This window comes from Pristis pectinata, chromosome 2 (assembly GCF_009764475.1).
Source record: "Pristis pectinata isolate sPriPec2 chromosome 2, sPriPec2.1.pri, whole genome shotgun sequence".
Taxonomy (NCBI): domain Eukaryota; kingdom Metazoa; phylum Chordata; class Chondrichthyes; order Rhinopristiformes; family Pristidae; genus Pristis; species Pristis pectinata.
The window spans coordinates 25,780,022-25,792,890 of record NC_067406.1 but is presented as its reverse complement, the minus strand read 5'-3'; the positions used below and the strand labels follow the sequence as shown (position 1 = coordinate 25,792,890).

Sequence of the window (12,869 nt, the reverse complement as noted above, 5' to 3'; positions counted from 1 at the left end):
CTAAAATGGTTATGGTGGGGAATGAGATGATGGTAATGAAATTGAATGTCAAAGAAAGTGGTTAGACTCTCTTTTATATGGTGGTTATTGCATCACAATTATACATCATGAGTGTGATTTGCCACTTTTGGCCCATGTATGAATGTTGTTTACATCTTGCTTCTTGTGGACATTGACTACTTCATTATCTGAGGAATTATGGATATAACTGAACACTGCACCATTTCTGATCTAGGATGGAGAGAAGGCCTTTGGTGAAGCAGCTGATAATAGCTCGGCTTAGTAGTCTGCCCTGAGGAACTCTTACAGTGAAGTCTTGGTGCTTAAAGGGTTTGTCTCCAGCAATCAAAATCTCCTTTTCTTCCAGTTAAGACTGGAGCCGTGAGCATTTCTTTTCCGTTTGCAAATTGACTTAAGTGTTACTAGGCCTCCCTGGTGCCACTCTTTGTCTGATGCTGCCCTTTGAATCTAGTGGTTGTGTTCATACTTAAATCTGTACTAAAGTGAAGTCTGTGTTTTTGGCAGAACCAAGCATTGGTAGGTAAACAGTTTAATAATTGGTAAGCGTTGCTAGTTAATACTGCAGACATGACAAAGGTGGATGGGAAAGCATGTTGCAAAGAGTCTAGGAAGGGATAGAGTGGGTAAAAATTTGGAAGCTGGTGTATAATGTGGTAAATGTGAGGTTATCCACTTTGGCAGGAAGAATGCAAAGTTAGAATATTATTTAAATGGAGGGATGTACAAAGGGATCTTGGTGTCATTGTACATAAGACACAAAGTTAGCATACAGGTACAGCAAGTAATTAGAAAGGAAAATGGAAAGTTGGTCATTATTGTAAATTGGTCTCCTTAAGGGAGGGATATATGTGTAGTGGGGGCAGTTCAGAGAAGATTCACTGGGCTGATTCCTGGAATGCAGACATTGATTTATCAGGAAAGATTGAACAAATTGAGCCTGTGGTCATTAGAATTTAGAAGAATGATATGATTTCCTGAAATGTGTAAGATTCTGAAAGGGCTCGATAAGATATATTCTGAGAGGATGTTTCCCCATATGGTGAATCTAGAACTTGGGGTCATAGTTTCAGAATTTAAGATGGAGGTGAGCACTCTGATGGTAATGAATCTTTGGAATTCTTTATTCCAGAGATCTGTGGAGGCTGAATCATTAAGTATATTCAAGACTGAAAGAGACATATTTTGTTTTGTATGTAGGGGAGTTGAGGGCAATGGGGAACAGACAGGAAAATGGAGCAGAGGCTAAGATCAGATCAACCATGAATAGTGGGCCAGGATCGAGGGGCTACGTGACCTATTCTTGCTCTTTGTTATTTTGTTAAATACTTCAGTTCATCTAATAAATGCACTGGAGTGTAAGTAATTAAAGAATTGAGTTTTCTTCTTCAAGTTTTATTTTCCCACAAGATATTTTGTGTCATTTTGCAATACAAGTGTACTGTAATAATATTGTTCACTATTCAAGTCAGTTGCATCTCTTGTTTCTGTGTTTATTGTGATTGCAAATACAAAATCTTTTAAAATTGCAGAATTCCTTTTTTTAAAGAGTAAACATATTCCTCCCTTAACTCCCTTTCTCCCTTAACTTTGTTTTTCAGTTACACTTGCCGCCTCTTGCGGAGATACCTGTACGCATTCGACAAAATACATTTCCCTTGCTCTCACAGCACCACATTGCAACAGTGGTTTTCAACTTGCAGTGACACAGGAGAGGACTTAATATACTTTACGTGCTCGCATATTCTCAAGTCTTATGCTTCCAGGTTATTAACATTTGCTCTTCCATGTACTGTGTTGCATGCAGCAATTCCCTTTGCCTGATCGTGCATGCTACTACAGTGTTAAATTGTCAGTGTTGAAGCTGTGTTTCCTCCTTTTAATTTTCCAGCTTCTTACCCGTAGAAAGTAATTGTGGAAGCTCCACTGTGGCTTTTTTGGCTAAATGCTTTGTACAGTGTGCTGCACACCATAATGTCCCAGATTTAATACATTAATCAGATTAAATTTAAAGTTCGTGTTGATCTGGCAGCAGTTGAAGCATTGTGACTTGTTCTAAGTAGCTCATGGGCTGGTGAGGAGGTACTGGTATTCACCACCCAGTAGCTCCTGTTAGCAAATGTTCTTTGGGTGAGTATGGGGCTGAACAGTGATATTGCTCATAGATGAATAGAAATAATAAATGCTTTATTTAAAAAAATGGCACAACTTAATGTAATCTTGAGTTGAATTTTTAACCCTTCAAAAACTGCCTAAAAGCTTTGAATGCAATTGCTGATTGAATGTAAGAAATAGGAAACAGGAGTGGGCCATTTGGACCTGCATCGGCTCTGCTACGGCTGGTCTTCTACTTCAGACACCACCCTATTCCCATATCCCTTGGTTCCCTTAATATCCTAAAATCTGTTGATCTCTGTTTTAAACACAATCAGTGACTAAGCCTTCACAGCAGTCTCAGGTCAGGAATTCCAAAGATTCACTACCACTTAAGTGAAGAAATTTCAATTCAAATCCAATTGCAAAGTGGTTATGTCTTGTTTTAAGACCATGACCCCTAATTCTAGCCAGGGAAAATGTCCTTGTATTTTCTCTTCTGAGCCCTCTAAGAATTCTGTATGTTTCAATGAAGTCACTTCTCATTCTTCTGAACTCTAGAGAGTAGAGGCCTAGCCTACTCAATCTCTCCTCATGTGACAGGCTCACCATCCCAGGAACCAGCCTGCTTCGCCATGTGAGGTCTCACCAAGGATCAATATAATTGTTGTAAGGAAATTATTCTTGTGCTAAAGTCCTTAGGCAGTGAAGGCTCTCATATCATTTGCCTTCCTAATTGCCTGCTGCAGCTGCACATTAGCTTTCAGTGAATTCTGCACAAGGATAACCAGTTTTTTTAATCTGATCCTGGAAGTACGTCACTCTCCAGTGCCATTTTAATTAATATTATTAAATTTGCAATAATTTTTACTGAAACTGAACAGCAACCATACCATGTTCAAACAGACGTTTTAGGAATTGGTCTATTTAAGCATGCACTTTTCATGAATTCTGCATGGTTTCAAGTAGTCACTTCATTTCAGATGATATAGGTGTTGCGTGATTTGTGGTAGAGATTCAATTGTTTGACTGCCCAGATCACAGATAAGAGATTGATAATTAACTGTTTGCCAGCCTTCTGAATGCATCAGCTGTTACTAAATTGTTCTTACTAAGCCCTTCTAGAGAGCTAGTACAGACATGATTGGCCAAATGGCTGGCATGTGTTCTATACAGTTCTATAACATGCTTTGGTAATCACACATTACCTCTGTTGGCCAGTTTTTCATTTATGAGTCTTACCTGAGTATTCTGGCTGGCTGTTAAACTTAAAAATTAGAAATTAAAATTGAGGTTACTTAAGAGGTGTATTCGGGAATATCAGATTGTTAGTAAGTAAATTAGTGCTTATTCAGTTGTCTTGCCTCATCATTCTGCTGTGATTCTTTCTTCAAGTGAATTAATTTGGAGTTCCAGAAGTGGTTCTTCTGTGGAAAATGATTTTAACCATGCATGGTTGCAAAAAAAATGTTTTGGGAATTTTGGTTGTGCAATTATACAATCCAAAGTAAACAGAAAAAACAAACTATGGTATTTCTCATTTTTTTAGTGGAACTATTTAATTACTTTTTGAGGTGCAGTCAATAAAGAACACATGAACAGGCAGGGAATGGAGGGTTATGGGCCATGTGCTGGCAGATGCGATTAGTTTGGACTGACATCATAGTTGGCACAGACATCATAGGCAAAAGGGCCTGTTCCTGTGTTATACTGTTCTTTGTACGAACAAGTTCACCCGGGTGAATGAGTGTGTTGCTGGAGGAGAACTGATTGGGCCTCTGGTCAAGGAAGAAGCCGAGGCCCTCAGACCATTCTGATGTGGGATAAAGGTGTAAAGGGGTTTCTTTTCCATGGTAAAGGTGAGCCTGTTGGGACCAGGGAATTGGAAACGGTCAAAGTGGTGAAGGGCATTGGAGGTGTCACGGAATATAAATTAGGTAAATATTTGGATGACTGAATATTGGCCAGACAGACAGAATGTCTCCCTGCTTCTCCTAAAAAAAAGTGCAATTGATTTTATTCAGTCTATCTAAACAGATAATCAGAATTTTAGTTTCATTTATAAATTTGCACCAGTTCTTGCTCTATGTCAGCCTTACTGAGGTACTTAAATTCTGCTCATACCTGAACACTCAATTTTGCGAATGAAAGTTGAGAATGCTGCCCCTTAGCTCATAATACTTAATCCTTCATCATATCCCTCAGGCCTGATTTTATTTCCCTCAGCTTCTGAACACACTGATCTTCATTTGGAACATATGGAAGGTACTCAATAAGTACTTGCATTAGCCTATTTTTAACTTTTAAGCCTATACTGAGGGTTTAGCAGCTAGACTGCTCAACTGTATTCAATCTTGTAATTCATCACAGACAAGCTCAGTCCTATGATCACCCATTTTTTTTGTGTTCCTACAAGGATCATTGGATATGAGCAATTGATTAGTAATAGGAATCTCGACAGATTTGCTCCAGACTTAATTTCTACCCTTGGAGCTCCCTCAGTCAGACTCCATGAAAGATCTCAAAACGTGCATTTGATGAGCAAGTCAAATAAAATTGGAGATTCCTAACTCCTGCAGCTTCTGAGAGATTAAAGGGTATACTCCAAATCATTCCTAAAAATTGTGATATTAGTAAATGACACGGCAGCTGAACTTGTTAGGCTCTGTATTTAGCTACTTGAGCTTGCTTTGCCATCTTCCTAAGTGTCAGTTGATTGTACATGACCAGTAAATTTTGTCCCAGACATATTATAGAATCATAGAAGATTACAACACTGAACAGGCCCTTTTGTCCATCTCGTCCATGCCAGCTGTGATACCTATCTGTGCTAATCCCATTTGCCTGCATTAGGCTAGTAATCCTCTATGCCTTTCCTATCCAAGTACCTATCCAAATATCTTTTAAATGTTGTAATTATAATCCGTCTCTACCACCTCCTCTGGCACTTTGTTCCAGATAACCACCACCCTCTGTGCGAAAAGCTTACTCCTCAGATCTCCTCTAAATTTCTCCCTGCCCAACTTAAACCTGTGCCCTCTAGTCTAGACTCCCTTATCCTGGGAAAAAGACTCTAATTATCTATTCTATTTATGCCCTTCATACTTTTATGCACTTCTATAAGGTCACTCCTCAACCTCCTATGTTTCAGTAAGAATAAAAGCCTATCCAATCTCTCATTATAACTATAGCCCTCCATTCCAGGCAACATCCCCGGGAGCCTCTTCTGCACTCTCTCTATTGCTACCACATCCTTCCTATAATGTGGTAACAAGAACAGTACACAATACTCTAAGTGCAGTCTAACCAATGTTTTATACAGTTGCAAGGTGATATCCCAACTCTTATACAATGCCTCGATCTATGAAGGCAAGCATACAAAGTGCCTACCAGAATTTGACTTCCCAAAGTGCATTATTACCTCATACTTGTCTGGATTAAATTCCATCTGCCACAGCTTCGCCCAACTTTCTAGCTGATCTATGTCCCACTGTATTATTAGATAACCTTCTTCGCTGTCTACAAGTCCACCAATTGTCATGTTATCTGTGAAGTTACTAATTAGGCCACCTATATTCTCATCCTGATCATCTATGTATTACAAACAAGAAAGGTCCCAGCACCAATCCCTGTAGTACACCACTTGTTTCAGACTTCTAGTCCAAAAAATACCATCCACCACTACCCTCTGCCTCCTATCATCAAGCCAGTTTTGGATCAACTTTGCCAACGCACCTCGGATCCTTTGTGCCTTAACCTTCTGGGCAGTCTTCCATTCTAGTGATATGCATCAGGTGGTTCCCTGAAAACATTATTTTAATTTTGTTTCCCTCGAAAATGTAGGATGAGTAGAAATTGTAAATGACGCACAACACTGACTTGATCTCTTTTTCAAAGACCATTACTTTTGTTGTTATGTTTTTATAGCTTGAAAATGCTGAAATGGTATATGTGATTTTTTAAAAGTCTTATATCTTAACAGTTATGTATTTCATTTTATTAAAATGTTTGCATAGCCAACTGATTCTTCCTGTGAACAAATTGCTGTTAATAATTACTCAGTTCATAGAGATTTTTTTTCTGTGTTCTCTTCTTGCAATATTTCTGCATATGCCTCATTGATAATGTGTAGGTTTCAATGAATGTTAATATAAAATTAAAAGAAGAAACTTATCCTGGTGAATTTCACAAAATCTTTAGGATTGTCTGATGTCACAGCCAGCATTGCCACTTAATCTAATGATTCCAGGGATTTTTTTCTGCAGTAGTCTGGTTCCTTCTGTTTAAAATTCACCATTGCACTGTGGGTATGTTTGGAAATTAGCACAGCTGGAAAGATGTTTGAATTAGTTGTCCTGCTATGAACCCTCTCCAAAACGGGAAGACTATACTAGACATTAATGCTAAAATCATATTTCTGTATAGATCAACTGAGAATTCACCAATAATGGAAGTGGGACTCCTATTGGCTTTTGGTTATGCTTTGATATTGGTGGTCATGCAAAACAAAACTACTCAAGCCATGTATTTTGTTTTGATTTATATTACAGTCGTGTCTTAAGAGATAATGCTGTGATACAAATGGGTCATATAAAATGAGAGCAGGAGTAGGCCATCTGGCCCTTCGAGCCTCTTCTGCCATTCATCAAGGTCATGGTTGATGTTATGACAGTGGGTCAATGGCCTTGTGCTGAAAGATGGTGGATACTTTTTTTCTTAATCTTGGCTGTAATCAAAATCTCATGGAACAGAAATACCACATTGTAGAATCATTATCATGCTCTAAAACATTGTAGCAAAAAACAATTCATAAATATTTGAAGACATTTATCTTTAGAATTTAACTTGTTTTTATTTTTAACTAATCCATTGAATAGGTTTTAAATATCTCTGATTAACAGCCCCAAAAGCCATTGACGTCACTTGTTAGCTTCACCTAGTCTAATGCTTATCAAACTTCTAACAATGTGCTACCAGTTATTTACTAAATGTTAAGTATTAATGAATTCAGGTGCTGCTGCTCGACCTTTGGATCATTTGCCTGTTGACAGTTTTAGAATAATATTTCTTCCGAACACTGACTTGTTTTAAAAAGTGTAACTTCAGTGGCTGGTATTGAAATGATTTGAATAAAAGAGGAAGTGTTTTTGAAATTAAATGTTATTTGTTATAAGAACACTTTTAAAAAGGGATTCCTTTTTCATTTGGTGAGCCCAACCCTTAATGGTCTAATGGTATACTGTATTAAAGAATAATGAATACCTTGAAATCATTACAAAGGATAATTGTGTTTTAAAGTTTTAATTATAAACCACTAGAATATGTTAGGCTGTCACTTGATATTGCACCCTGACTCAAAAATATTGCACCAATCAGCTCTCATTATTTTAATTCCTGATCTATATCCTGCTGTAGCCTTAGACGACCTTCCTCACTATCCACAACGCTACCAATTTTCATGTCATCCACAAACTTACTAATTATACCTCCTACATTCACATCCAAGTTCTACGCTGGTTCATATTTGCTGTATCAGTTGTTATGAATCCAGTTATTTCTGCAGTTTCTTCTCGCCTCTTCCAAGGACACCACCCCACACTCACCCCCTGCCCAAACTCTTGCTTCAGTCTGCATATTACTACTCAGCAACATCCTGTCCGAAGAGACAACATTGGTTTCCACATGCATGCTGATTATGTCCAACTCATTCTCACCACTAATACTCTCAACCTCTCTTCAGTCTCTGTATTAACAGACTGTTTGTCAGACATCCAGTATTGGATTAGTAGAAATTTTCTTCAACTAAAAATTGCAAAAACAGAAACCCTAGCCTTTGGTCTCCATCACAAACTATATTTTCTACCTACTGTTTCCATCCTTTCACTTGGCAGCTCTCTGAGGAAGACCCAGACTGTTCCAATCCTCAGCTTTATATTTTGAAATGAGATTTGGCTACATATCTAGGTCATCACTAAGCCCACCTACTGTATTTTCATTGTTACCCAACTGCCCATGCCTTAGCTCACTTGCTACTGAAACCCTCAGCCATTTCTTTTACAGACTTAATTGTTACTTTGGTTCAACCCAGAGAATGTAATGGTGAGAATATGGAGTCTGTCTAAGAATATTGATCATGTTGGATAAAGTTGCACCTCTTGCAAGACTGTTAAAAAGCAATCCAATTGTACTAAAGCACTAAATAACCGGATAGGCTAGGACTTTATCCTTTGGAGCACAGGGGACAGAGGGGGGATCTGTGCTGTTTCCATGATGTATGACTCTTTAACTCAAGAGTGGTAGGATTGGTTAACATTAATGTGGCTGTGAAACTATGACCCAGATCAGAGGGTGAAGACATTAAAGAACAGCATAGAGGAGGAGACCAAGAATTACTTTTCAAAGAAAATTCAAATATAACAGTTTTAGTAAAAGAAGAAAATCATTGCAGGAGATGCTCTGACAATGATGAAACTAAACACAGATAGCCTAACTGAGCTGAAGAATAATGTTGGAACAGAATGCAGTGGTTGATAGCATCAAAGGTTACCGAGGATCTGGAGTGATCATGGATCACAGTTACTGAGGATATTACTTGAATCTCATGTTTAAAGTAATAAAAGAAGAAAAATTGGGGGAGAAATTATTTTTAATGTGGTCATCATCAGAAGATCACAAGACAAAGGAGCAGAAGTGGGCCATTCAGCCCATCAAGTCTGCTCCGCTACCTCACCATGAGCTAAATTATTCTCCCATCTAACCCCAATTCCAGCCTTTTCCCCATATCCCTTGATAATCTGACTAATTAGATATCTATCAATCTCCTCCTTAAATACCCCCAATGATTGGGCCTCCACAGCTGTATGTGGCAACGAATTCCATAAATCCACGACCCTCTAGCTAAAGAAATTTCTCCTCATCTCTGTTCTAAATGGCTACCCTCTAATACTAAGACTGTGCCCTCTTGTCCTGGATTCACCCACCAAGGGAAACAACTTAGCCACATCTACTCTGTCCAGTTCTTTCAACATTCGAAATGTTTCTATGAGGTCCCCTCTCATTCTTCTGTAGTCCAATGAATATAGTCCAAGAGCCGACAAATGCTCCTCGTATGTAAGCCCTTTCATTCCGGGAATCATCCTCGTAAATCTTCTGTGAACCCTCTCCAACATCAGTACATCCTTCCTAAGATAAGGGGCCCAAAACTGCACACAGTATTCCAGATGGGGTCTCACCAGTGCCCCATAGAGTCTCATCAACACATCCTTACTTTTATGTTATTCCTCTCGAAATGAATGCCAACGTAGCATTTGCTTTCCTTACTGCTGATTCAACCTGGTGGTTAACCTTTAGGATATCCTGCATGAGGACCCCCAAGTCCTTTTGCATTTCCAAATTTTGAATTTTCTCCCCATCTAGATAATAATCTGCCCTTTTATTTCTTCTTCCAAAATGTACAACCGTACATTTCTCAACATTGAATCTCATCTGCCATTTCTTTGCCCATTCTCCTAAACTGTCTAAGTCTCTCTGCAACCTTTCTGTTTCTTCAACACTTCCTGCTCCTCCACCTATCTTCATGTCATCTGCAACAAAACCATTTATTCCATAACCTAAATCATTGATATATAGTGTAAGAAGAAGCAGCCCCAACACTGACCCCTGCGGAACGCCACTAGTAACCAGCAGCCAACCAGAACAGGATCCATTTATTCCTACCCTTTGCTTTCTGCCTATCAGCCAATGCTCCACCCATTCTAGTATCTTCCCTGTAATTCCATGGGCTCTCATCTCTATTAAGCAGCCTTTTGTGTAGCACCTTGTCGAAGGCCTTTTGAAAATCCAAATACACAACATCCACAGCCTCTCCCTTATCCATCCTACTTGATCCCCCCCAGGGGTAAGCTGAGGTCATTAAGGAAATGAGAAGGAAGCTAAAGGGTGATGTACATCCAGGACTGGGGCAGGAGTGATTTTGTAGCACAGACAGGAAGTCAGATTAATGAACAATCTCTCTCTTTGTTATAAACAAAACCATGAGTTCCTCATATTTGTTGCAATTGAATGGTGATAGTAAAGGAAAAATGTTGCTATTATTGTTTTGCTGTATGTTCTTGGAATTGTGAGTTTTGTGAGCTGCAGGAGTAATTGAATAAATTGATGACAGCAGAAGTATTAAGGGAAAGGAAAATTTAAAGTTGTGACTTTAAAAATGTGTTTAGAAGTGACACAAAACTATCCTTGCATGTTCCCAGAAAATTTCACCTTCAAAACATAGTTGAAGATTTTGGATGGCAACACAAGCATTTTGGAGCATCATAGATTCAATGAGCGTTACTGCCTTGAGTAAATACTACAAGATAATTACATTCCATTACTATTCCCTGTAATTCTTTACTTCAATGTTCCCATTTCAGGCTGGCTATATCAAGCTTTAGCCATCATCTTCCTAGCTTCCTTAGTACCTGGTTTAGTAACATACTGTTGAATGTTCAACAAGTTTCCAAACAGAATTTGTGCTAAATTGGTTTGTGACCGCTAACCTTAACTAGAATTTTCTTTAAGCTTTGAATGATAGTGATGCAAGTAAGAGTAAAATACAACATTTAGACATGTTAAAAAGCTCTTAATTTATGACATTAAGTACAAAATGGATTAGTATTTGTATGCTGCAGCAGACGTTCTGAAATTGGCCTCAGTGCCCTGTTACCCTTTGTCTGAAATAATGGAAATTTCAGGAAAATGACTGTTTCTCTTATAGTACTCCATTGTTCCACTTTTCTTTTGTAAGAAGTATTCATTTGCATGAGCTAGTGAAGCTGAATACTGCATTAGCTCAGTGGTGTTATTTGCCAAAAGATAAAAGAAAAACACATATTCTATTACTAATCCTTTGGTTATGTATTCAGTTCATCTATGATCTCTAATTATTTTCTCATGGTTTTTGTCATTCATTTCTCCTGCACCTTTACCAACCTAAAAAGGTGCAATTAAGAAAATGGAAATGAGGATTTATTTCCTTTGTGGATTCGTTCTAAGGGGAAGACTTAGCAACATGCCATTTTTTAAAAAAAAGAAATTTGCAAAAAGTGAAATGAACTTTCCTGGTTGTTGATAAATGGTTGTATTTGAACTTGAAATCAAATCTACCTATTTGGGAGACTTGACTTTTCCTTTTCTCCTCAATAGTTTAAGTAAATTTTGCGTTCATTAACATAAGTTGTTAATGTTGAGAAAGTTGGAATTGAGAAGCTGTTCTTGCCAATTATCTCTCCAAAGCTTAATATTGACATAAAGTTTAATGAGTATTGATTCTCCTACTGTAATTCATTTAAGTTAACGTGAACTTTGGCAGTGAGTCATTACAGGGGTCCTTACAAACGTGCTGAATCCCATCCATCTCGTGTATATTTCCGGCAAGGATTGTTGTACTGTTATTAGGAGCAAGAAGCCTATTTTGTTCTCTTCCCTAACCTGAGGTCCATTGTAATGCCCACTAGGAACTGGGTTTGGGTGCTGAAGCTTATTTCATAGCTCTCTGATAGCTAACACATGGAGACTTTTATTTCATCAGATGATGTTAGATTTGGATCCAAATCTGAGAGATGAAAGGCTAGTATTTAATCTAAAGTATTATCCTAGTTACCTTTTAAATGTCTTTTTCTCATTTGTTCCCAGTTGTCTACTCAGTGCAGCATGATCTGCTCTATTGAGCCACCAGTTAGGACGCTACTCTGCAGCTTGAGGATGATATGCTGTTCAGTTATTTGTTCCTCTGCACTAATTGTAAAGAAGTATTTGTCCTTAACTCTGTTACTTCTCAAAGCCAGTGCACCTGAGATGTGTGGTGAGATTTATGTTACTCCGTTGCCTAGACATTTTTCCATTATAGAAAAGCAGAAAAAATACATCCTGCAGTTATGTGGCTTCTCTTTATTGTTAAGAGACTTGGCTATGCCTTAGTATTTCTTTGAATTCTTTGTAGGACATTCTGAAAATGATAGCATCATTGAAAAATGTCAGATTTGGCAGCTTCTTTTCTCCCAAGTGTAGTAAAATGATTTCAAAACCAGAAATGAGATAGGAGCTAGGCAGCACTAGTTGTACGCATTTGCAAATTTGAAGTTTTCGTATTTGCCTACAACATAGGAGACCATTCAGTCCATCAAATTTATGCCTATTCTCAGAGTAATTCTATCAATCTCATTCTCCCACTTAATTTCTCTGTAATTTATTCTCTCACAGATGCCCATGAACAACTCTCAGTTTCCCATCAGCTACTTGTACCACGGATAACTTACACAGCCGATTTAATCTAACAACTAGCACTTCTTTGGGCTGCAGGAGGAAATCTGATCACCCAGAGGGAATAAACCCAAATTAAGCAGACTATAATTTTGTTATTTCTGGAGTCATTGAGTCATACAGCACAGAAACAGGCCCTTCAGCCTACCATGTCCATACTGGCTATCAAGTACACACCTATACTTATCCCATTTACCAGCTCTTGGTCCTTTGTCTTCTATGCCATGGCAATTCAAATATTTGTCTTTATATTTCAATGAGTGTTTCTGCCTTCACCACCCTCTTGGGCTTTGTGTTCCAGATTCCAACCACTCTCTAGATGAAAAATATTCTTCCTCAAATCCCCTCTATACCACTTGCCCCACGTCCTAAACCTATGCCCTTTTGCTTTAGACATCTCTGCTATGTAGAAATGTTTCCTTCTATCCACCCTATCTATGCCTTTCATAATCATG

General features: G+C 38.2%; 1 protein-coding gene across 4 annotated transcripts in view; it reads left to right on the top strand.

The window, feature by feature from the left end:
• dym (dymeclin) overlaps nt 1-12,869 on the top strand; it is a 275,633-nt gene that overhangs the window by 126,840 nt on the left and 135,924 nt on the right. For 2 of the 4 annotated variants that reach the window (XM_052039219.1, XM_052039210.1), the window contains exon 14: nt 1,620-1,784. The exons of the other annotated variants lie outside the window; for them this stretch is intronic. In XM_052039219.1, the coding sequence (XP_051895179.1) occupies nt 1,620-1,784 (165 nt within the window). The remainder of the gene's footprint in view (nt 1-1,619; nt 1,785-12,869) is intronic. 4 annotated transcript variants of the gene reach the window in all.